Genomic DNA, 26466 nt, shown 5'->3' with positions numbered 1-26466 from the left:
GGCAAGTGTGAAGTCTGTTGGGGATGAGAGAGCTTGGGAAGTGAGTCAGTTGTTGTTCGCTGATGATACAGCGCTGGTGGCTGATTCATGTGAGAAACTGCAGAAGCTGGTGACTGAGTTTGGTAAAGTGTGTGGAAGAAGAAAGTTAAGAGTAAATGTGAATAAGAGCAAGGTTATTAGGTACAGTAGGGTTGAGGGTCAAGTCAATTGGGAGGTGAGGTTGAATGGAGAAAAACTGGAGGAAGTGAAGTGTTTTAGATATCTGGGAGTGGATCTGTCAGCGGATGGAACCATGGAAGCGGAAGTGGATCATAGGGTGGGGGAGGGGGCGAATATTCTGGGGGCCTTGAAAAATGTGTGGAAGTCGAGAACATTATCTCGGAAAGCAAAAATGGGTATGTTTGAAGGAATAGTGGTTCCAACAATGTTGTATGGTTGCGAGGCATGGGCTATGGATAGAGTTGTGCGCAGGAGGATGGATGTGCTGGAAATGAGATGTTTGAGGACAATGTGTGGTTTGAGGTGGTTTGATCGAGTGAGTAACGTAAGGGTAAGAGAGATGTGTGGAAATAAAAAGAGCGTGGTTGAGAGAGCAGAAGAGGGTGTTTTGAAGTGGTTTGGGCACATGGAGAGAATGAGTGAGGAAAGATTGACCAAGAGGATATATGTGTCGGAGGTGGAGGGAACGAGGAGAAGAGGGAGACCAAATTGGAGGTGGAAAGATGGAGTGAAAAAGATTTTGTGTGATCGGGGCCTGAACATGCAGGAGGGTGAAAGGAGGGCAAGGAATAGAGTGAATTGGAGCGATGTGGTATACCGGGGTTGATGTGCTGTCAGTGGATTGAATCAAGGCATGTGAAGCGTCTGGGGTAAACCATGGAAAGCTGTGTAGGTATGTATATTTGCGTGTGTGGACGTATTGTATATACATGTGTATGGGGGGGGTTGGGCCATTTCTTTCGTCTGTTTCCTTGCGCTACCTCGCAAACGCGGGAGACAGCGACAAAGTATAATAAGAAAAAAAATAATAATATATATATATATATATATATATATATATATATATATATATATATATATATATATATTTCATACTATTCGCCATTTCCCGCTTTAGCGAGGTAGCGTTAAGAACAGAGGACTGGGCCTTTGAGGGAATATCCTCACCTGGCCCCCCTTCTCTGTTCCTTCTTTTGGAAAATTGAAAAAAAAAAAATGAGAGGGGAGGATTTCCAGCCACCCGCTCCCTCCCCTTTTAGTCGCCGTCTACGACACGCAGGGAATACGTGGGAAGTATTTTTTTTTTTTTTATATATATATATATATATATCCCTGGGGATAGGGGAGAAAGAATACTTCCCACGTATTCCCTGCGTGTCGTAGAAGGCGACTAAAAGGGGAGGGAGCGGGGGGCTGGAAATCCTCCCCTCTCAATTTTTTTTAATTTTCCAAAGGAAGGAACAGAGAAGGGGGCCAGGTGAGGATATTCCCTCAGTGGCCCAGTTCTCTGTTCTTAACGCTACCTCGCTAACGCGGGAAATGGCGAATAGTTTGAAAAAAAAAAAAAAAATATATATATATATATATATATATATATATATATATATATATATATATATATATATATATATAATGTATATATATATATATATATATATATATATGTATGTATTTTTGCTTTGTCGCTGTCTCCTGCGTTTGCAAGGTAGCGCAAGGAAACAGACGAAAGAAATTGCCCAACCCACCCCCATACACATGTATATACATACGTCCACACACGCAAATATACATACCTACACAGCTTTCCATGGTTTACCCCAGAAGCCTCACATGCCCTGATTCAATCCACTGACAGCACGTCAACCCCGGTATATCACATCGATCCAATTCACTCTATTTCTTGCCCTCCTTTCACCCTCCTGCATGTTCAGGCCCCGATCACACAAAATCTTTTTCACTCCATCTTTCCACCTCCAATTTGGTCTCCCACTTCTCCTCGTTCCCTCCACCTCCGACACATGTATCCTCTTGGTCAATCTTTCCTCACTCATTCTCTCCATGTGCCCAAACCATTTCAAAACACCCTCTTTTGCTGTCTCAACCATGCTCTTTTTATTTCCACACATCTCTCTTACCCTTACATTACTTACTCGATCAAACCACCTCATACCACATATTGTCCTCAAACATCTCATTTCCAGCACATCCATCCTCCTGCGCACAACTCTATCCATAGCCCACGCCTCGCAGCCATACAACATTGTTGGAACCATTATTCCTTCAAACATACCCATTTTTGCTTTCCGAGATAATGTTCTTGACTTCCACACATTCTTCAAGGCTCCCAGAATTTTCACCCCCTCCCCCACCCTATGATCCACTTCCTCTTCCATGGTTCCATCCACTGCCAGATCCACTCCCAGATATCTAAAACACTTTACTTCCTCCAGTTTTTCTCCATTTAAACTTACCTCCCAATTGACTTGACCCTCAACCCTACTGTACCTAATAACCTTACTCTTATTCACATTTACTCTTAACTTTCTTCTTTCACACACTTTACCAAACTCAGTCACCATATATATATATATATATATATATATATATATATATATATATATATATATATATATATATATATATATATATTTTTTTAACTATTCCCCATTTTCCGCGTTAGCGAGGTAGCGTTAAGAACAGAGGACTGGGCCATTGAGGGAATATCCTCACCTGGCCCCCTTCTCTGTTCCTTCTTTTGGAAAATTAAAAAATTTGAGAGGGGAGGATTTCCAGCCCCCTGCTCCCTCCCCTTTTAGTCGCCTTCTACGACGCGCAGGGAATACGTGGGAAGTATTCTTTCTCCGATATCCCCAGGAGGTCAAGAGAAAGGTGCAAGAGGTGAAAAAAAGGGCAAATGAGAGTTGGGGTGAGAGAGTATCATTAAATTTTAGGGAGAATAAAAAGATGTTCTGGAAGGAGGTAAATAAAGTGCGTAAGACAAGGGAGCAAATGGGAACTTCAGTGAAGGGCGCAAATGGGGAGGTGATAACAAGTAGTGGTGATGTGAGAAGGAGATGGAGTGAGTATTTTGAAGGTTTGTTGAATGTGTTTGATGATAGAGTGGCAGATATAGGGTGTTTTGGTCGAGGTGGTGTGCAAAGTGAGAGGGTTAGGGAAAATGATTTGGTAAACAGAGAAGAGGTAGTAAAAGCTTTGCGGAAGATGAAAGCCGGCAAGGCAGTAGGTTTGGATGGTATTGCAGTGGAATTTATTAAAAAAGGGGGTGACTGTATTGTTGACTGGTTGGTAAGGTTATTTAATGTATGTATGACTCACGGTGAGGTGCCTGAGGATTGGCGGAATGCGTGCATAGTGCCATTGTACAAAGACAAAGGGGATAAGAGTGAGTGCTCAAATTACAGAGGTAAAAGTTTGTTGAGTATTCCTGGTAAATTATATGGGAGGGTATTGATTGAGAGGGTGAAGGCATGTACAGAGCATCAGATTGGGGAAGAGCAGTGTGGTTTCAGAAGTGGTAGAGGATGTGTGGATCAGGTGTTTGCTTTGAAGAATGTATGTGAGAAATACTTAGAAAAGCAAATGGATTTGTATGTAGCATTTATGGATCTGGAGAAGGCATATGATAGAGTTGATAGAGATGCTCTGTGGAAGGTATTAAGAATATATGGTGTGGGAGGCAAGTTGTTAGGAGCAGTGAAAAGTTTTTATCGAGGATGTAAGGCATGTGTACGTGTAGGAAGAGAGGAAAGTGATTGGTTCTCAGTGAATGTAGGTTTGCGGCAGGGGTGTGTGATGTCTCCATGGTTGTTTAATTTGTTTATGGATGGGGTTGTTAGGGAGGTGAATGCAAGAGTTTTGGAAAGAGGGGCAAGTATGAAGTCTGTTGGGGATGAGAGAGCTTGGGAAGTGAGTCAGTTGTTGTTCGCTGATGATACAGCGCTGGTGGCTGATTCATGTGAGAAACTGCAGAAGCTGGTGACTGAGTTTGGTAAAGTGTGTGAAAGAAGAAAGTTAAGAGTAAATGTGAATAAGAGCAAGGTTATTAGGTACAGTAGGGTTGAGGGTCAAGTCAATTGGGAGGTGAGTTTGAATGGAGAAAAGCTGGAGGAAGTGAAGTGTTTTAGATATCTGGGAGTGGATCTGGCAGCGGATGGAACCATGGATGCGGAGGTGGATCATAGGGTGGGGGAGGGGGCGAAAATTCTGGGGGCCTTGAAGAATGTGTGGAAGTCGAGAACATTATCTCGGAAAGCAAAAATGGGTATGTTTGAAGGAATAGTGGTTCCAACAATGTTGTATGGTTGCGAGGCGTGGGCTATGGATAGAGTTGTGTGCAGGAGGATGGATGTGCTGGAAATGAGATGTTTGAGGACAATGTGTGGTGTGATGTTTTTTGATCGAGTAAGTAACGTAAGGGTAAGAGAGATGTGTGGAAATAAAAAGAGCGTGGTTGAGAGAGCAGAAGAGGGTGTTTTGAAATGGTTTGGGCACATGGAGAAAATGAGTGAGGAAAGATTGACCAAGAGGATATATGTGTCGGAGGTGGAGGGAACGAGAAGAGGGAGACCAAATTGGAGGTGGAAAGATGGAGTGAAAAAGATTTTGTGTGATCGGGGCCTGAACATGCAGGAGGGTGAAAGGAGGGCAAGGAATAGAGTGAATTGGAATGATGTGGTATACCGGGGTTGACGTGCTGTCAGTGGATTGAATCAGGGCATGTGAAGCGTCTGGGGTAAACCATGGAAAGCTGTGTAGGTATGTATATTTTGCGTGTGTGGACGTATGTATATGCATGTGTATGGGGGTGGGTTGGGCCATTTCTTTCGTCTGTTTCCTTGCGCTACCTCGCAAACGCGGGAGACAGCGACAAAGTATATAAAAAAAAAAAAAAAAAAAAAATATATATATATATATATATATATATATATATATATATATATATATATATATATGGACATATATGCATATACATGTGTACACATCGGACTGGGGAAGAGCAGTGTGGTTTCAGAAGTGGTAGAGGATGTGTGGATCAGTTCTTTGCTTTCAAGAATGTGTGTAAGAAATACATAAGACTCCATAGATCTTTCCATGTTTTACCGCAGAAATTCCACATGCATGGGTTCAGTCCATTGACAGGATGTTGACCCTGGTATACCACATCGTCCCACTTCACTCTGTTCCTTCCTTGCTCTCACCCTCATGTATGTTCAGGCCCTGATCACTCAAACTCTTTTGCACCCCATCCTTCCAACTTGTTCTCCCACTTCTCCTTCTTCCCTTGACCTCTGACACATATATCCTCTTTGCGAATCTTTCTTCACCTATTCTCTCTATATGATCCAAATCCTTTCAGCACCCTCTTCTGCTTTCTCAATCACGCTCTTTTTATTTCCACACACCTCACTTACCCTTGCATTACTTACCACCTCACACCACACATTGTCTTCAAACATTTAATGTCCAACACATCCCCCACCTCTGTACAACACTATTTGTAGCCCATGCCTCACAACCATATAATATTGTTGGAACTCCTGTTCCTTCAAACATACCCATTTTAACTCTCTGAGATGACGTTATCTCCTTCCACACATTCTTCATGGCTCATAGAACCTTCGTTACTTCCCCCATACTGTGACTCAGTTCCGCTTCCATGGGTCCCTTTGTTGCTAAGTCCACTCTCAGTTATCTAAACCGATTCACTTCCCCCAATTTTTCTCCATTCAAACTTACATCCCACTTAACTTTTCCCTCACTCCTGCTAAACCTAATAACCTTGCTCTTATTCACATTTACTCTCAACTTTTTCCTTTTCACACACTTTTCCAAACTCAATCACCCCCTTCTGTAGTTTCTCACTTGAGTCAGCCACCAGAGCTGTATCATCAACAAACAATTGACTCACTTCACAGGCCCTCTCATCCACAACAGACTGCATACTTGCCCCTCTCCAAAACTTTTGAATTTACCTCCCTTACCACCCCATCCATAAACTAGCTTAACAGCCATGGAGACATCACACACTCCTGCCACAGACCGACCATCACTGGAAACCAGTCTCTCTCTTCTCTTCCTACTCGTGCACATACCTTTCAGCCTTAATAAAAACTTTTCACTGCTGCTATCAGTTTACCTCCCACACCATACACTCATAAGACCTTCCAAAAAGCATCTCTATTAACCCAATCATATGCTTTCTCCAGATCCATAAATGCTACGTACAAATCCATCTGTTTTTCTAAGTATTTCTCACACACATTCTGCAAAGCAAACACACACACCCACTACCACTTCTGAAACCACAGTGCTACTCCCCAACCTGATGCTCTGTACATGCCTTCACTCTCTCAATCAATACCCTCCTTTATGACTTTCTAGGTATACTCAGCAAACTCAAGCCTCTGTAGTATGAACATTCACCTTTTTTCCCTTTGCCTTCATACAATGACACTATTTATGCATTTCTCCAATCCTCAGGCACTTTGCCATGATCCTTACCAACCAATCAACAGTACAGTCACCCCGTTTCTTAATAAATTCAACTGCAGTACCATCCAAACCTGCCACCTTGCTGGGTTTCATCTTCTGCAAGGCTTTCACCACCTCTTCTTTCTTCACCAAATCATTATCCCTGGCCCTTTCACTTCGCACACCACCCTGACCAAAACACTTTACATCTGCCACTCTTTCATCAAACATATTCAACAGACCTTCAAAATACTCACTCCATTTCCTCTCTTCATCACTACTTGTTATCACTACTCCCTCCCTTGCCCCCTTCACTGATGTGCCCATGTGTTCTCATCTTTCGCACATTATTTACCTCCATCCAAAACATCTTGTTATTCTCCCTAAAGTTTAATTATACTCTTTCACCCCAAATATCATTTGTCCTCTTTTTCAACCCTTGCACCTTCCTCTTGACCTACTGCTGCATTCTCTTATACATATTCCAGTCATTTGCACTCCTTCCTTGTAAGTATCTTTCAAATGTCTCTCTTTTCTCTTTCACTTACAAGTTTACTTCTTTATCCCGCCACTCACTACCCTTTCTAATCTGTGCTTCTCCCACCTTTCTCATGCCACTTGCATCTTTTGCACATGCCATCACTGCTTCACTAAATACATCCCATTCTTCACCCACTCCCCTCACCTCATTTGCCCTAAGCTTTTGCCATTCTACTCTCAATCTCTGCGGGTATTTCTTCACACAGTTCTCTCTTCTAAGAAAATTTACTCTCACATTTTCTTTTCCCCAACATTGTCTCCCCTTTTTATGAAAACCTCTTCAGATCTTCACCTTTGTCTCCACAAGATAGTGACCAGACATCCCACCATCTGCCCCTCTCAGCACATTTACATCTGAAAGTCTCCCTTTTACATGCCTATTAATACATAATCTAATAATGCCAGTTGACCATCTCTCCTACTCACATACGTATACTTGTATACATCCCTCTTTTTAAACCGGGTATTCCCAGTCACCAGTCTCTTTTTAGCAATGACAGTAGTAGGCAAGGTTGGGTGATTGGTGATTTTCTGGCAGTAGTAGGTGGGATTGGATGAGTGGTGTTTGGCTGACAGTAGTAGGCTGGGGTGGGTGAGTGGTGATTGGCTGAAGGTTGTCTTCTGTACTGGAGTACATTTTTCTTAGAGGAGTATGTTATATTATTATTGGTTCTCAGTGAATGTAGGTTTGCGGCAGGGGTGTGTGATGTCTCCATGGTTGTTTAATTTGTTTATGGATGGGGTTGTTAGGGAGGTAAATGCAAGAGTTTTGGAAAGAGGGGCAAGTATGAAGTCTGTTGGGGATGAGAGAGCTTGGGAAGTGAGTCAGTTGTTGTTCGCTGATGATACAGTGCTGGTGGCTGATTCATGTGAGAAAATGCAGAAGCTGGTAACTGAGTTTGGTAAAGTGTGTGAAAGAAGAAAGTTAAGAGTAAATGTGAATAAGAGCAAGGTTATTAGGTACAGTAGGGTTGAGGGTCAAGTCAATTGGGAGGTGAGTTTGAATGGAGAAAAACTGGAGGAAGTGAAGTGTTTTAGATATCTGGGAGTGGATCTGGCAGCGGATGGAACCATGGAAGCGGAAGTGGATCATAGGGTGGGGGAGGGGGCGAAAATTCTGGGAGCCTTGAAGAATGTGTGGAAGTCGAGAACATTATCTCGGAAAGCAAAAATGGGTATGTTTGAAGGAATAGTGGTTCCAACAATGTTGTATGGTTGCGAGGCGTGGGCTATGGATAGAGTTGTGCGCAGGAGGATGGATGTGCTGGAAATGAGATGTTTGAGGACAATGTGTGGTGTGAGGTGGTTTGATCGAGTAAGTAACGTAAGGGTAAGAGAGATGTGTGGAAATAAAAAGAGCATGGTTGAGAGAGAAGAAGAGGGTTTTATGAAATGGTTTGGGCACATGGAGAGAATGAGTGAGGAAAGATTGACCAAGAGGATATATGTGTCGGAGGTGGAGGGAACGAGGAGAAGAGGGAGACCAAATTGGAGGTGGAAAGATGGAGTGAAAAAGATTTTGTGTGATCGGGGCCTGAACATGCAGGAGGGTGAAAGGAGGGCAAGGAATAGAGTGAATTGGAGCGATGTGGTATACCGGGGTTGACGTGCTGTCAGTGGATTGAATCAAGGCATGTGAAGCGTCTGGGGTAAACCATGGAAAGCTGTGTAGGTATGTATATTTGCGTGTGTGGACGTATGTATATACATGTGTATGGGGGCGGGTTGGGCCATTTCTTTCGTCTGTTTCCTTGCGCTACCTCGCAAACGCGGGAGACAGCGACAAAGCAAAAAAAAAAAAAATTATTATTGTTATTTATTTTCTATTATACTTTGTCGCTGTCTCCCGCATTAGCGAAGTAGCTCAAGGAAACAGACAAAAGAATGGCCCAACCCACCCACATACACATACATATACATACACCTCCACACATGCGCATATACATACATGTCCACACAGGCACATATACATACCTATACATTTCAACGTATACATACATATACATACACGGACATATACACATTCACACATGTACATAATTCATACTTGCTGCCTTCATTCATCCCCGTTGCCACCTCGCCACACATGAATTGACAACCCCCTCCCCCCTGCATGTGCACAAGGTAGCGCCAACAAAGGCCACATTCGTTCATGCGCAGTCTCTAGCTGTCATGTATAATGCACCGAAACCATAGCTCCCTTTCCACATCCAGGCCCCACAAAACTTTCCATGGTTTACCCCAGACATTTCACATGCCCTGGTTCAATCCACTGACTGCACATCGACCCCGGTATACCACATCATTCCAATTCACTCTATTCCTTGCACACCTTTCACCCTCCTGCATGTTCAGGCCCAGATTGCTTAAAATCTTTTTCACTCCATCCTTCCACCTCCAATTTGGTCTCCCACTTCTCCTCGTTCCCTCCACCTCTGACACATATATCCTTTTTGTCACTCTTTCCTCACTCATTCTCTCCATGTGACCAAACTATTTTAAAACACCCTCTTCTGCTTTGTCAACTGCACTCCTTTTATTACCACACATCTCTCTTACCCTTTCATTACTTACTCAATTAAACCACCTCACACCACATATTGTCCTCAAACATCTCATTTCCACCACATCCACCCTCCACCGCACGACTCTATCTATAGCCCATGCCTCGCAACCATATAACATTCTTGGAACCACTATTCCTTCAAACATACCCATTTTTGCTTTCCGAGATAATGTTCTCGCATTCCACACATTTTTCAACGCTCTCAGAACTTTTGCCCCCCTCCCCCACCCTATGATTCACTTTCGCTTCCATGGTTCCATCCGCTGCCAAATCCACTCCCAGATATCTAAAACACTTCACTTCCTCCAGTTTTTCTCCATTCAAACTTACCTCCCAATTGATTTGTCCCTCAATCCTACTGTACCTAATAATCTTGCTCTTATTTACATTTACTCTCAGCTTTCTTCTTTCACACACTTTACCAAACTCAGTCACCAGCTTCTGCAGTTTCTCACCCGAATCAGCCACTAGTGCATTATCATCAGTGAACAACAACTGACTCACTTCCCAAGCCTTCTCATCCACAACAGAATGCATGTTTGCCCCTCTCTCCAAAACTTGTTTATTCATTTCCCTAACAACCCCATCCATAAACAAATTAAACAACCATGGAGCCATCACGCACCCCTGCCACAAACTGACATTCACTGAGAACCAATTACTTTCCTCTCTTCCTACTCGTACACATGCCTTACATCCTCGATAAAAACTTTTCACTGCTTCTAACAACTTGCCTCACACACCATATATTCTTAATACCTTCCACAGAGCATCTCTATCAACTCTATCATATGCCTTCTCCAGATCCATAAATGCTACATACAAACAAATCCATTTGCTTCTCTAAAGTATTTCTCACATACATTCTTCAAAGCAAACACCTGATCCACACATCCTCTACCACTTCTGAATCCACACTGCTCTTCCCCAGTCTGATGCTCTGTACATGCTTTCACCCTCTCAATCAATACCTTCCCATATAGTTTCCCAGGAATACTCAACAATCTTATACTTCTGTAATTTGAGCACTCACTCTTATCCCCTTTGCCTTTGTACAGTGGCACTATGCACGCATTCCGCCAATCCTCAGGCACCTCGCCATGAGTCATACATACATTAAATATCCTTGCCAACCATTCAACAAACAGTTACCCCCTTTTTTAATAAATTCCACTGCAATACCAACCAAACCAGCTGCCTTGCTGGCTTTCATCTTCCGCAAAGCTTTTACTATCTCTTCTCTGTTTACCAAATCACTCTCCCTAACTCTCTCACTTCGCACACCACCTCGACCAAAACACTCTATATCTGCCACTCTATCATCTAACACATTCAACAAACCTTCAAAATACTCACTCCATCCCCTTCTCACATCACCACATCTTGTTATTACCTCCCCATTAGCTCCGTTCACCGATGTCCCCATTTGTTCTCTTGTCTTATGCACTTTATTTACCTCCTTCCAAAACATTTTTTTATTCTCTCTAAAATTTGATGATACTCTCTCACCCCAACTCTCATTTGCCCTCTTTTTCACCTCTTGCCCCTTTCTCTTGACCTCCTGCCTCTTTCTTTTATACATCTCCCACTCATTTGCATTATTTCCCTCCAAAAATCTTCCAAATATCTCTCTTTTCTTTCACTAATAATCTTACTTCTTCATCCCACCACTCACTGCCCTTTCTAATCTACCTACCTCCTATGCTTCTCATGCCACAAGCATCTTTTGCGCTATCCATCACTGCTTCCCTGAATACATCCCATTCCTCCCAAACTCCCCTAACATCCTTTGCTCTCACCTTTTTCCATTCTGCACTCAGTCTCTCCTGATACTTCCTCACATAAGTCTCTTTCCCAGGCTCACTTACTCTCACCACTCTCTTCAACCCAACTTTCTCTCTTTTCTGAAAACCTCTACAAATCTTCACCTTTGCCTCCTCAAGATAATGATCAGACATCCCTCCAGTTGCACCTCTTAGCACATTAATATCTAAAAGTCCTTCTTTCACATGCCTATCAATTAACACGTAATCCAACAATGCTCTATGGCCATCTCTCCTACTTACATACGTATATTTATGTATATATCTATTTTTAAACCAGGTATTCCCAATCACCAGTCCTTTTTCAGTGCACAAATCTACAAGCTCTTCACCATTTCCATTCACAACACTGAACACCCCATGTACACCAATTATTCTTTCAACTGCCACATTACTCAACTTTGCATTCAAATCACCCATCACTATAACCTGGTCTCGTGCATCAAAACTACTAACACACTCACTCAGCTGCTCCCAAAGCATTTGCCTCTCATGATCTCTCTTCTCATGCCCAGGTGCATAGGCACATTATTATTATTATTATTATTATTATTATTATTATTATTATTATTATTATTATTATTATTAGAAAAGCAAATGGATTTGTGTGTAGCATTTATGGATCCGGAGAAGGCATATGATAGAGTTGATAGAGATGCTCTGTGGAAGGTATTAAGAATATATGGTGTGGGAGGCAAGTTTTTAGAAGCAGTGAAAAGTTTTTATGGAGGATGTAAGGCATGTGTACGTGTAGGAAGAGAGGAAAGTGATTGGTTCTCAGTGAATGTAGGTTTGCGGCAGGGGTGTGTGATGTCTCCATGGTTGTTTAATTTGTTTATGGATGGGGTTGTTAGGGAGGTGAATGCAAGAGTTTTGGAAAGAGGGGCAAGTATGAAGTCTGTTGGGGATGAGAGAGCTTGGGAAGTGAGTCAGTTGTTGTTCGCTGATGATACAGCGCTGGTGGCTGATTCATGTGAGAAACTGCAGAAGCTGGTGACTGAGTTTGGTAAAGTGTGTGAAAGAAGAAAGTTAAGAGTAAATGTGAATAAGAGCAAGGTTATTAGGTACAGTAGGGTTGAGGGTCAAGTCAATTGGGAGGTAAGTTTGAATGGAGAAAAACTGGAGGAAGTGAAGTGTTTTAGATATCTGGGAGTGGATCTGGCAGCGGATGGAACCATGGAAGCGGAAGTGGATCATAGGGTGGGGGAGGGGGCGAAAAATCCTGGGAGCCTTGACGAATGTGTGGAAGTCGAGATCATTATCTCGGAAAGCAAAAATGGGTATGTTTGAAGGAATAGTGGTTCCAAGAATGTTGTATGGTTGCGAGGCGTGGGCTATGGATAGAGTTGTGCGCAGGAGGATGGATGTGCTGGAAATGAGATGTTTGAGGACAATGTGTGGTGTGAGGTGGTTTGATCGAGTAAGTAACGTAAGGGTAAGAGAGATGTGTGGAAATAAAAAGAGCGTGGTTGAGAGAGCAGAAGAGGGTGTTTTGAAATGGTTTGGGCACATGGAGAGAATGAGTGAGGAAAGATTGACCAAGAGGATATATGTGTCGGAGGTGGAGGGAACGAGGAGAAGAGGGAGACCAAATTGGAGGTGGAAAGATGGAGTGAAAAGGATTTTGTGTGATCGGGGCCTGAACATGCAGGAGGGTGAAAGGAGGGCAAGGAATAGAGTGAATTGGAGCGATGTGGTATACAGGGGTTGACGTGCTGTCAGTGGATTGAATCAAGGCATGTGATGCGTCTGGGGTAAACCATGGAAAGCTGTGTAGGTATGTATATTTGCGTGTGTGGACGTGTGTATGTACATGTGTATGGGGGGGGTTGGGCCATTTCTTTCGTCTGTTTCCTTGCGCTACCTCGCAAACGCGGGAGACAGCGACGAGGTATAAAAAAAAAAAAAAATATATATATATATATATATATATATATATATATATACACTTGCTTGCCCTCATCCATTCCTGTCGCTACTCTGCCACACAGGAAATAGCATATCTATACCCCCACTTCAGTGGGGTAGTGCCATGAAAACTGACAAAAAAGGCCACATTTGTTCACACTCAGTCTCTAGCTGTCATGTGTGATGCACCAAAACTACAGCTCCCTATCCACATCCAGGCCCCACAGACCTTTCCATGGTTTACCCCAGATGCTTCACATGCCTTGGTTCAGTCCATTGACAGCATGTTGACCCCAGCATACCACATTGTTCCACTTCACTCTATTCCTTGCACACGTTTCACTCTCCTGTATGTTCAGGCCCCGATCACTCAAAATCTTCTTCATTCCACCCTTCCACCTCCAATTTGGTCTCCCACTTCTCCTTGTCCCTCCTCCTCTGACACATATATCCTCTTTGTCAATCTTTCCTCACTCATTCTCTCTATATGTCCAAACCATTTCAACACATCCTCTTCTGCTCTCTCAGCCACACTCTTTTTATTTCCACACATCTCTCTTACCCTCTCATTACTTAGTCAAACCACCTCACACTACATATTGTCCTCAAACATTTCATTTCCACCACATCTACCTTCCTCCGTACAACCCTATTTATAGGCCTTGCTTCGCAACCTTATAACATTGTTGGAAATACTATTCCTTCAAACATACCCATTTTTGCTCTCTGAGATAATGTTCTCTCCTTCCACACATTCTTTATCACTCCCAGAACCTTCGAACCCTCCCCCACCCTGTGACTCGCTTCTACTTCCATGGTTCCATCTGCTGCTCAGTCCACTCCCTGATATCTAGAACCCTTTACTTCCTCCAATTTTTCTCCATTCTCAAATTTACATCCCAGTTAACTTGTCGCTCAACCCTACTGAGCCTAATAACCTTGCTCCTATTCACATTTACTCTCAACTTTCTCCTTTTGCACACTTATCCAAACTCAGTCACCATCCTCTGCAGTTTCTCACCTGAATCATCCACTAGAGTTGTATCATCAGCGAACAACAACTGACTCACTTCCCAGGCCCTCTCATCCACAGCAGACTGCATACTTGTCCCTCCCACCAAAGCGCTTGCATTTACCTCCCTAACCACCCCATCCATAAACAAATTAACCATGGGGACATTACCCACCCCTGCCGCATACCAACATTCTCTGAGAACCATTCACTCTCCTCTTTCCGTACTTGTACTCGTGCCTTACATCCTTGGTAAAAACTTTTCTCTGCTTTTAGCAACTTACCTCCCACACCATATACTCTTAAATCCTTCTACAAAGCATCTCTATGAACCCCATCATATGCCCTCTCCAGATCCATAAATGCTACATGTAGATCCATCTGTTTTTCTAATTATTTTGCACATATATTCTTTGAAGCAAACACCTGATCCATACATACCTTTTTCCTCTCAATCAATACCCTCCCATATAATTTTCCAGGAATGCTCAATAAACTTATACCTCCGTAATTTGAACACTCACATTTATCCCCTTTGCCTTTGTACATTGGCACTATGATTGCATTCCGCTAATCCTCAGGCACTTCACCATAATCCATACATACATTGAATATCCTTACCAACCAGTCAACAACACAGTCACCCCCTTTTTTAATATATTTTATTGTAATACCATCCAAACCCACTGCCTTGCCAGATTTCATCATCCACAAAGCTTTCACTACCTTTTCTCTCATCACCAAATCATTCTCCCTGCCCCTTTCACTTCACACTCCACCCTGACCAAAACACCCTATATCTGCCACTCTGTCATCAAGCATATTCAACAAACCTTCAAAATACTCACTCCTTCTCACTTCATCACTATCTTTTGTCACTTCCCCACTTGCCCCTTTCACCGATGATTCCATTTGTTCTCTTGTCTTACGCACGTTATTTACCTCCTTCCAAAACATCTTTTTATTCTCCCTAAAATTTAATGATTGTCTCTCACACCAACTCTCATTTGCCCTCTTTTTGAACTCTTGCACCTTGACCTCTTGCCGCTTTATTTTATGCATCTCCCAGTCATTTGCACTACCTTCCTGCACATATCGTTCAAACACCTCTCTTTTTTCTTTCACTAACAATCATCCTACCACTCATTACCCTTTCTAATCTGCCCACCTCCCACCTTTCTCATACCACATGCATGTTTTGCACAAGCCATCACTGCTTCCGTAAATACATCCCTATTCTTCACCCAATCCCCTCATGTCATTAGCCCTCTCTTTTGTCATTTTCCACTCAATCTCTTGTGATACTTCCTCACACACTCTCACCACTTTCTTTTCCCCAACATTCTTTCTTCTTTTCTGAAAGCCTCTACATACTTTACCTTCACCTCCACAAGGTAGTGATCAGACATCCTTACATCTGCCCTTCTCAGCACATTAACATCCAAAAGTCTTTCTTTTACATGCCACTCAATTAACATGTAGTCCAGTAATGCCGTTTGACCATTTCTCCTACTCACATATGTATACTTATGTATATGTCTCTTAGTTATACAAAATTCATTTCCACAAAAGATGCAGGCCTATATGTAACTGATCCATCCCATGTATGTGTGTGTGGAGCCAATGGTAACATTTGGATTGGCAGCCTCCATGAAATCATGGCATTTAAAGATATTGCATGGACAGCACATTTGTACAATTGGAATTGTTGTTTAAGAATTAATGTAAGGTAAATTAATGCTACTTCCTTTTCTCAGGTAGCAGTGCAACATGATATTCCGATCATGACTGGTGAATGGGTAAAAGCTGTCTGGTCAGCTGTCAGTCAGGATTTTCGGGAAGACATATTAGCCACAGATCAACAGTTCCTATCCTATGCCTGTCCAGTGTTTAAAGGCCTTGTCATATGTGTGTCTCAGATGCAGCGCAAAGAAAAGGAGGCATTGAAAAAAATTATTGAAGAAAATGGTAAGATTTTCATGTGTGTTTTTCCTCTCAGAAGTATGTTTGTTTCTCTTATAGGATGTTTCCAGAGAGTTTTATTTTTTCATTACCCTGGAAGGCACATAAATGTTGTAGATAATTGAAAGTTAGGAGCAGAATCACACCATAGGAGAGAATAGTTAATTTATTTTTTAGTTGTGCAACCCAAGGCTCTTTCTTATCAGTCTTCTGCAATTCCTTTTTGGGGCTGTGCTCTTTTGTCCATTGATTTCTTCAGCCTAACTGAAGATATCTCAGGTTGTAACCACTTGCATGCAGAGTCTAGGAGCTCCAGGAAAGTTTATGATGAGAGTAAGTAGATTGCAGGTGGAATTTGTTATTGTGTTGGAGAAAATAAGAGAAGTTTTGGAGCAAGACAGAAAATACCAATACCTAAAACATGATGAGATGATGTGGAAAGATAAATGTACTGAAGACAGTGAATGTAGAAAGAACATTAAAAGGATATAATCATATAAAGGACTTGAGAATCATATCAGAAATATGAAAAATAAGAAATCCTTGGGAAGGGGAAATAGAATATTACCTCTGTATTCTCTGCATAGTATAGAATGTGACTAAGAAGGGTGCGATTTTGGAGCTGGGACAGTCACTTCTTGTATTTCAGTTTCTAAAAGGTGGACAGAAGAAATGAAGCAAGGAGTGCTCATCTTTCTTGAAGGCTCAGGCTCAGGGTACTAATTGTGTGTTGATGTAACCAAGATTAGAAGAAAGGAGAGATAGGTAGTATGTGTTTGGAAAGGATCCTGGATGTTCTGGCTCTGAGTGAAACAACACTCAAGGGTAAATTTTAGGGAGAGCAAAAAGATGTTTTGGAAGGAGGTATATAATGTGTGTAAGACAAGAGAACAAATATGAACATCGATGAAGGGGGCAAGTGGGGAAGTAATAACAAGTAGTGTTGAAGAAAGAAGATGGAGTGAGTATTTTGAAGGTTTGTTGAATGTGTCTGATGATAGAGTGGCAGATGTAAGGTGTTTTGGTTGCGGAGGTGTGCGAAGTGAGAGGGTCAGGGAAAATGGTTTTGTTAAAAGAGAAGAGGTACTGAAAGCTTTGCAGAAGATGAAATCCAGCAAGGTGGCAGGTTGGTTGGTATTGCAGTGGAATTTATTAAAAAAGGAGGTGACTGTGTTGTTGATTGGTTGGTAAGGTTCATTGTGTGTATGGACCATGGTGAAGTGCCTGAGGATTGGCAGGATGCATGCATAGTGCCATTGTACAGAGGGAAAGGGGAGAAAGTGAGTGTTCGAACTACAGAGGCATAAGTTTGTTGAGTATTCCTGGAAAATTGTATGGTAGGGTATTGATTGAGAGGGTGAAGGCATGTACAGAGCACCAGAGTGGGGAAGAGCAGTGTGGTTTCAGAAGTGGTAGAGGATTGTGGAAGAATATGTGAGAAATATTTAGAAAAATGGATGGATTTGTATGTAGCATTTATGGATCTGGAGAAGGCATATGATAGGGTTGATAGAGATGCTTTGTGGAAGGTCTTAAGAGTATGTGGTATGGGAGGTAAGTTGTTAGAAGCAGTGAAAAGTTTTTATCAAAGTTGTAAGGCATGTGTATGAATAGAAGAGAGGAGAGAGATTGGTTCCCAATCAATGTCGGTCTGCAGCAAGGGTGTGTGATGTCCCCATAGTTGTTTGACTTGTTTATGGATGAAGTGGTTAGAGAGGTAAATGCAAGAGTTTAAGCAAGAGGGGGCAAGTATGCAGTCTGTTGGGGAAGAGGGCCTAGGGGGTAAGTCAGTTCTTGTTCGCTGATGACACAGTTCTAGTGGCTGATTTGGGTGAAAAACTACAGAAGTTGGTGAATGAGTTTGAAAAAAGTATGAAAGGAGAAAGTTGAGAGTAAATGTGAATAAGAGCAAGGCTATTAGGTTCAGTGGGGATATGGGACAAGTTTATTGGGATGTAAGTTTGGAGAAAAATCAGAGAAAGTGAATTTTTGTTTTAGATATCTGGGAGTGAACTTTTCAGCGAATGGAACCATGGAAGCAGAAGTGAGTCACAGGGTGGGGGAGGAGACGAAGTTTCTGGGAGTGATCAAGAATGTGTGGAAGGAGAAAACGTTATCTTGGAGCAAATATGGGTATGTTTGAAAGAATAATAGTTTTAACTGTAGTATATGGTTTGTGAGGCATGGGCTGTAGATAGGGTTGTATGGATGATGGTGGATGTATTGGAAATGAAATGTTTGAAATCATTATGTGGTGTGAGGTGGTTTGATCGAGTAAGTAGTGAAAGGGTAATAGAGATGTATGGTAACAAAAAATGTGGTTGAGGGAGCAGAAGAAGGTGTGCTGAATTGTTTTGAGAATATGGAGAGAATGAGTGAGGAAAGATTGAGAAAGAGGATGTATTTGTCAGAAGTGGAGGGAACAAGGAGAAGCGAATGACCAACTTGGAGGTGGAAGGGTGGAGTGAAAAAGATTTTGAGCAATTGAGGCCTGAACATACAAGAGGTTGAAAGGTGTGCAAGGAATAAGAGTGAATTGGAATGACTTGGTATACCGGGGTCAACGTGCTGTCAATGGACTGAACCAGAGCATGTGAAACATCTGGGGTAAACCATGGAAAGGTCTGTGGGACCTGTGGTTTCGGTGCATTACAGATGACAGCTAAAGGTTGAGTGGGAATGAATATGGCTTTTTTTGTCTGTTTTACTGGTGCTACCTTGCTGAAGCCGGGGGTAGTGATGCTGTTTCCTGTGGGGCAGGGTAGTTCCAGGAATGAAGGCAAGCCAGTATGAATATGTACATGTGTATGTATGTATATGTCTGTGTATGTAATGTAATGTATATCTCTCTTTTTGAACCAGGTATTCCCAATCACCAGTCCTTTTTCAGCACATAAATCTACAAGCTCTTCACCATTTCCATTTACAACATTGAACACCCCATTTACACCAATTATTGTACGCCAATAAATCTCTCAACTGCCACATTACTCACCTTTGCATTTAAATCACCCATCACTATAACCTGGTCTCATGCATCAAAACTACCAACACACTCACTCAGCTGCTCCCAAAACACTTGCCTCTCATGATCTTTCTTCTCATGCCCAGGTGCATATGTACCAATAATCACCCATCTCTCTCCATCCACTTTCAGTTTTACCCATATCAATCTAGGCACTACTCCTTCCCTTGCTCTTGTCCTCTCACTAACCCCTGACTTTACTCCCAAGACATTCCTAAACCACTTTTCCCCTTTACCCTTGAGCTTCGTTTCACTCAGAGCCAAAACATCCAGGTTCCTTTTCTCAAACTTTACCTATCTCTCCTTTTTTCTCATCTTGGTTACATCCACACACATTTAGACACCCCAATCTGAGCCTTTTGAGGAAGATGAGCACTCCCTGTGTGACTCCTTCTGTTTCCCCTTTTAGAAAGTTAAAATACAAGGAGGGGAGGGTTTCTAGCCCCTGCTCACTTCCCCTTTAGTCGCCTTCTACGATACGTGAGGAATGCATAGGAAGTCTTTCTCCCCTATCCCAGGGATAAGTATGTATGTAGGAGAGATGGCCAGAGAGCATTATTGGATTACGTGTTAATTGATAGGCGCGCGAAAGAGAGACTTTTGGATGTTAATGTGCTGAGAGGTGCAACTGGAGGGATGTCTGATCATTATCTTGTGGAGGCTAAGGTGAAGATATGTAGAGGTTTTCAGAAAAGAAGAGAGAATGTTGGGGTGAAGAGAGTGGTGAGGGTAAGTGAGCTTAGGAAGGAGACTTGTGTGAGGAAGTACCAGGAGAGACTGAGTACAGAATGGAAAAAGGTGAGAACAAAGGAGGTAAGGGGAGTGGGGGAGGTATGGGATGTATTTAGAGAAGCAGTGATGGCTTAAGCAAAAGATGCTTGTGGCATGAGAAGCGAGGGAGATAGGCAGCTTAGAAAGGGTAGTGAGTGGTGGGATGAAAAAGTAAGATTATTAGTGAAAGATAGAGTGGCAGATATAGGGTGTTTTGGTCGAGGTGGTGTGCAAAGTGAGAGGGTTAGGGAAAATGATTTGGTAAACAGAGAAGAGGTAGTGAAAGCTTTGCGGAAGATGAAAGCCGGCAAGGCAGCAGGTTTGGATGGTATTGCAGTGGAATTTATTAAAAAAGGGGGTAACTGTATTGTTGACTGGTTGGTAAGGTTATTTAATGTATGTATGACTCATGGTGAGGTGCCTGAGGATTGGCGGAATGCGTGCATAGTGCCATTGTACAAAGGCAAAGGGGATAAGAGTGAGTGCTCAAATTACAGAGGTATAAGTTTGTTGAGTATTCCTGGTAAATCATATGGGAGGGTATTGATTGAGAGGGTGAAGGCATGTACAGAGCATCAGATTGGGGAAGAGCAGTGTGGTTTCAGAAGTGGTAGAGGATGTGTGGATCAGGTGTTTGCTTTGAAGAATGTATGTGAGAAATACTTAGAAAAGCAAATGGATTTGTATGTAGCATTTATGGATCTGGAGAAGGCATATGATAGAGTTGATAGAGATGCTCTGTGGAAGGTATTAAGAATATATGGTGTGGGAGGAAAGTTGTTAGAAGCAGTGAAAAGTTTTTATCGAGGATGTAAGGCATGTGTACGTGTAGGAAGAGAGGAAAGTGATTGGTTCTCAGTGAATGTAGGTTTGCGGCAGGGGTGTGTGATGTCTCCATGGTTGTTTAATTTGTTTATGGATGGGGTTGTTAGGGAGGTAAATGCAAGAGTTTTGGAAAGAGGGGCAAGTATGAAGTCTGTTGGGGATGAGAGAGCTTGGGAAGTGAGTCAGTTGTTGTTCGCTGATGATACAGCGCTGGTGGCTGATTCATGTGAGAAACTGCAGAAGCTGGTGACTGAGTTTGGAAAAGTGTGTGGAAGAAGAAAGTTAAGAGTAAATATGAATAAGAGCAAGGTTATTAGGTACAGTAGGGTTGAGGGTCAAGTCAATTGGGAGGTGAGTTTGAATGGAGAAAAACTGGAGGAAGTGAAGTGTTTTAGATATCTGGGAGTGGATCTGGCAGCGGTTGGAACCATGGAAGCGGAAGTGGATCATAGGGTGGGGGAGGGGGCGAAAATCCTGGGGGCCTTGAAGAATGTGTGGAAGTCGAGAACATTATCTCGGAAAGCAAAAATGGGTATATTTGAAGGAATAGTGGTTCCAACAATGTTGTATGGTTGCGAGGCGTGGGCTATGGATAGAGTTGTGCGCAGGAGGATGGATGTGCTGTAAATGAGATGTTTGAGGACAGTGTGTGGTGTGAGGTGGTTTGATCGAGTGAGTAAGGTAAGGGTAAGAGAGATGTGTGGAAATAAAAAGAGCGTGGTTGAGAGAGCAGAAGAGGGTGTTTTGAAGTGGTTTGGGCACATGGAGAGGATGAGTGAGGAAAGATTGACCAAGAGGATATATGTGTCGGAGGTGGAGGGAACAAGGAGAAGAGGGAGACCAAATTGGAGGTGGAAAGATGGAGTGAAAAAGATTTTGTGTGATTGGGGCCTGAACATGCAGGAGGGTGAAAGGAGGGCAAGGAATAGAGTGAGTTGGAGCGATGTGGTATACCGGGGTTGACGTGCTGTCAGTGGATTGAAGCAAGGCATGTGAAGCGTCTGGGGTAAACCATGGAAAGCTGTGTAGGTATGTATATTTGCGTGTGTGGACGTATGTATATACATGTGTATGGGGGGAAGTTGGGCCATTTCTTTCGTCTGTTTCCTTGCGCTACCTCGCAAACGCGGAAGACAGCGACAAAATATAATAAAAAAATAAATAAGTATTAGTGAAAGAGAAGAGAGAGGCATTTGGATGATTTTTGCAGGGAAATAATGCAAATGAGTGGGAGATGTATAAAAGAAAGAGGCAAGAGGAGAAGAGAAAGGTGCAAGAGGTGAAAAAGAGGGCAAATGAGTGTTGGGGTGAGAGAGTATCATTAAATTTTAGGGAGAATTAAAATATGTTTTGGAAGGAGGTAAATAGGGTGCGTAAGACAAGGGAACAAATGGGAACTTGAGTGAAGGGAGCTAATGGGGAGGTGATAACAAGTGGTGGTAATGTGAGAAGGAGATGGAATGAGTATTTTGAAGGTTTATTGATTGTGTTTGATGATAAGGTGGCAGATATAGGGTGTTTTGGTCAAGGTGATGTGCAAAGTGGAGGGTTAGGGAGAATGATTTGGTAAACAGAGAAGAGGTAGTAAAAGCTTTGCAGATGATGAAAGCCAGCAGGCAGCAGGTTTGGATGGTATTGCAGTGGAATTTATTAAAAAGGGGGGTGACTGTATTGTTGACTGGTTGGTAAGGTTATTTGATGTTTGTATGAATCATGGTGAGGTGCCTGAGGATTGGCGGAATATTTGCATAGTGCCATTGTACAAAGGCAAAGGGGATAAAAGTGAGTGCTCAAATTACAGAGGTATAAGTTTGTTGAGTATTCCTGGTAAATTACATGGGAGGGTGAAGGCATGTACAGAGCATCAGATTGGGGAAGAGCAGTGTGGTTTCAGAAGTGGTAGAGGATGTGTGGATCAGGTGTTTGCTTTGAAGAATGTATGTGAGAAATACTTAGAAAAGCAAATGGATTTGTATGTAGCATTTATGGATCTGGAGAAGGAATATGATAGAGTTGATAGAGATGCTCTTTGGAAGGTATTAAGAATATATGGTGTGGGAGACAAGTTGTTAGAACCAGTGAAAAGTTTTTATCGAGGATGTAGGGCATGTGTACATGTAGGAAGGAAGGAAAGTGATTGGTTCTCATTGAATATAGGTTTGCGGCAGGGGTGCATGATGTCTCCATGGTTGTTTAATTTGTTTATGGATGGGGTTGTTAGGGAGGTGAATGCAAGAGTTTTGGAAAGAGGGGCAAGTATGCAGTCTGTTGGGGATGAGAGAGCTTGGGAAGTGAGTCAGTTGTTGTTTGCTGATGATACAGCGCTGGTGACTGATTCATGTGAGAAACTGCAGAAGCTGGCGACTGAGTTTGGTAATGTGTGGTAAAGAAGAAAGCTGAGAGTAAATGTGATTAAGAGTAAGGTTATTTGGTACAGTAGGGTTGAGGGACAAGTCAGTTGGGAGATAAATTTGAATGGAGAAAAACTGGAGGAAGTGAAGTGTTTTAGATATCTGGAAGTAGATTTGGCAGTGGATGGAACCATGGAAGTGGAAGTGAATCATAGGGTGGGGGAGGGGGCGAAAGTTCTGGCAGTGTTAAAAAATGTATGGAAGTCGAGAACATTATCTTGGAAAGCAAAAATGGGTATGTTTGAAGGAATAGTGGTTCCAACAATGTCATATGGTTGCAAGGCGTGGGCTATAGATAGAGTTGTGCAGAGGAGGGTTTATGTTCTGGAAATGAGATGTTTGAGGACAGTATATGGTGTGAGGTGGTTTGAACGAGTAAGTAATGAAAGGGTAAGAGAGATGTGTGGTAATATAGAGTGTGCTTGAGAGAGAAGAAGAGGGTGTTTTGAAATGGTTTCGTCAAATGGAGAGAATGAGTGAGGAGAGATTGACAAAGAGGATATATGTGTCAGAGGTGGGGGGAACAAGAAGTGGGAGACCAAATTGGAGGTGGAAAGATGGAGTGAAAAAGATTTTGAGTGATCAGGGCCTGAATATGCAGGAGGGTGAAAGGCGTGCAAGGAATAGAGTGAATTGGACCGATGTGGCATACTAGGGTCGATGTGCTGTCATTGGATTGAACCAGGGTATGTGAAGTGTCAGGGGTAAACTATGGAAAGTTTTGTGGGGCCTGGATGTGGAAAGGGAGCTGTGGTTTCAGTGCGTTATACATGACAGCTAGAGACTGAGTGTGAACGAATGTGGCCTTTGTTGTCTTTTCCTAGCGCTACCTCGTGCACATGCGGAGGGAGGGGGTTGTCATTTCATGTGTGGCGGGGTGGCGATGGGTATGAACAAGGGCAGACAGTATGAATTATGTACATGTGCATATATATATATATACATCTGTGTTTGTATGTATATGTATACGTTGAGATGTATTTTTTAATTATTTTGCATTGTTGCTGTCTCCACGTTAGCGAGGTAGTACAAGGAAACGGACGAAAGAATGGCCCAACCCACCCACATACACATGTATATGCATACACGTCTACACACGCAAATATACATACCTATATATCTCAATGTACACATATAAATACACACACAGACATATTCATATATACACATGTACATAATTCATACTGTCTGCCTTTATTTATTCCCATTGCCACCTCGCCACACATGGAATAACAACCCCCTCCCCCCTCGTGTGCGGGGTAGCGCTAGGAAAAGACAACAAAGGCCCCATTCGTTCACACTCAGTCTCTAGATGTCATTTAATAATGCACTGAAACCACAGCTCCCTTTCCACATCCAGGCCCCACAGAACTTTCCATGGTTTACCCCAGACGCTTCACATGCCCTGGTTCAATCTATTGACAGCATGTCGACTCCGGTATACCACATCGTTCAAATTCACTCTATTTCTTGCACGTCTTTCACCCTCCTGCATGTTTAGGCCCCGATCACTGAAAATCTTTTTCACTCCATCTTTCCACCTCCAATTTGGTCTCCCACTTCTCCTCGTTCCCTCCACCTCTGACACATATATCCTCTTGGTCAATCTTTCCTCACTCATTCTCTCCATGTGACCAAACCATTTCAAAACACCCTCTTCTGCTCTCTCAACCACACTCTTTTTGTTTCCAAACATCTCTCTTACCCTTACATTACTTACTCGATCAAACCACCTCACACCACATATTGTCCTCAAACATCTCATTTCCAGCACATCCACCCTCCTGCGCACAACCCTATTTATAGCCCATGCCTCGCAACCGTACAACATTGTTGGAACCACTATTCCTTCAAACATACCCATTTTTTTCTTTCTGAGATAATGTTCTCGACTTCGAAACATTCTTCAATGCTCCCAGAACTTTCGCCCCCTCCCCCACCCTATGATTCACTTCCGCTTCCATGGTTCCATCTGCTGCCAGATCCACTCCCAGATATCTAAAACACTTTACTTCCTCCAGTTTTTCCACATTCAAACTTACCTCCCAATTGACTTGACCCTCAACCCTACTGTACCTAATAACCTTGCTCTTATTCACATTTACTCTTAACTTTCTTCTTTCACACACTTTACCAAACTCAGTCACCAGCTTCTGCAGTTTCTCACATGAATCAGCCACCAGCGCTGTATCATCAGCGAACAACAACTGACTCGCTTCCCAAGCTCTCTCATCCACAACAGACTTCATACTTGCCCCTCTTTCCAAAACTCTTGCATTCATCTCCCTAACAACCCCATCCATAAACTAATTAAACAACCATGGGGACATCACACACCCCTGCCGCAAACCTACATTCACTGAGAACCAATCACTTTCCTCTCTTCCTACAATTACATGTGCCTTACATCCTTGATAAAAACTTTTCACTGCTTCTAACAACATGCCTCCCACACCATATATTCTTAATACCTTCCACAGAGCATCTCTATCAACTCTATCATATGCCTTCTCCAGATCCATAAATGCTACATACAAATCCATTTGCTTTTCTAAGTATTTCTCACATACATTCTTCAAAGCAAACACCTGATCCACACATCCTCTACCCCTTCTGAAACCACACTGCTCTTCCCCAATCTGATGCTCTGTACATGCCTGCACCCTCTCGATCAATACCCTCCCATGTAATTTACCAGGAATACTCAACAAACTTATACCTCTGTAATTTGAGCACTCACTCTTATCCCCTTTGCCTTTGTACAATGGCACTATGCAAGCAATCTGCCAGTCCTCAGGCACCTCACCACAAGTCATACATACATTGAATATCCTTACCAACCAGTCAACAATACAGTCACCCCCTTTTTTAATAAATTCCACTGCAATACCATCCAAACCTGCTGCCTTGCTGGCTTTCATCTTCCGCAAAGCTTTTACTACCTCTTCTCTGTTTACCAAATCATTTTCCCTAACCCTCTCACTTTGCACACCACCTCGACCAAAACGCCCTATATCTGCCACTCTATCATCAAACACATTCAACAAACCTTCAAAATACTCGCTCCATCTCCTTTTCACATCACCATTACTTGTTATCACCTCCCCATTAGCCCCCTTCACTGAAGTTCC

At 42.6% G+C, this 26466-nt stretch overlaps 1 protein-coding gene across 9 annotated transcripts in view; it reads left to right on the top strand.

The window, feature by feature from the left end:
• LOC139747272 (DNA topoisomerase 2-binding protein 1-like) overlaps positions 1-26466 on the top strand; it is a 688948-nt gene that overhangs the window by 62153 nt on the left and 600329 nt on the right. For all 9 annotated transcript variants that reach the window (XM_071659369.1, XM_071659371.1, XM_071659377.1 and 6 more), the window contains exon 4: positions 16099-16309. In XM_071659369.1, coding sequence (XP_071515470.1) covers positions 16099-16309 — 211 coding nt within the window. The remainder of the gene's footprint in view (positions 1-16098; positions 16310-26466) is intronic.

This window comes from Panulirus ornatus, chromosome 68 (assembly GCF_036320965.1).
Source record: "Panulirus ornatus isolate Po-2019 chromosome 68, ASM3632096v1, whole genome shotgun sequence".
NCBI lineage: Eukaryota > Metazoa > Arthropoda > Malacostraca > Decapoda > Palinuridae > Panulirus > Panulirus ornatus.
Note: the sequence above shows the minus strand (reverse complement) of the source record. Positions and strands in the feature narration are given on the sequence as shown.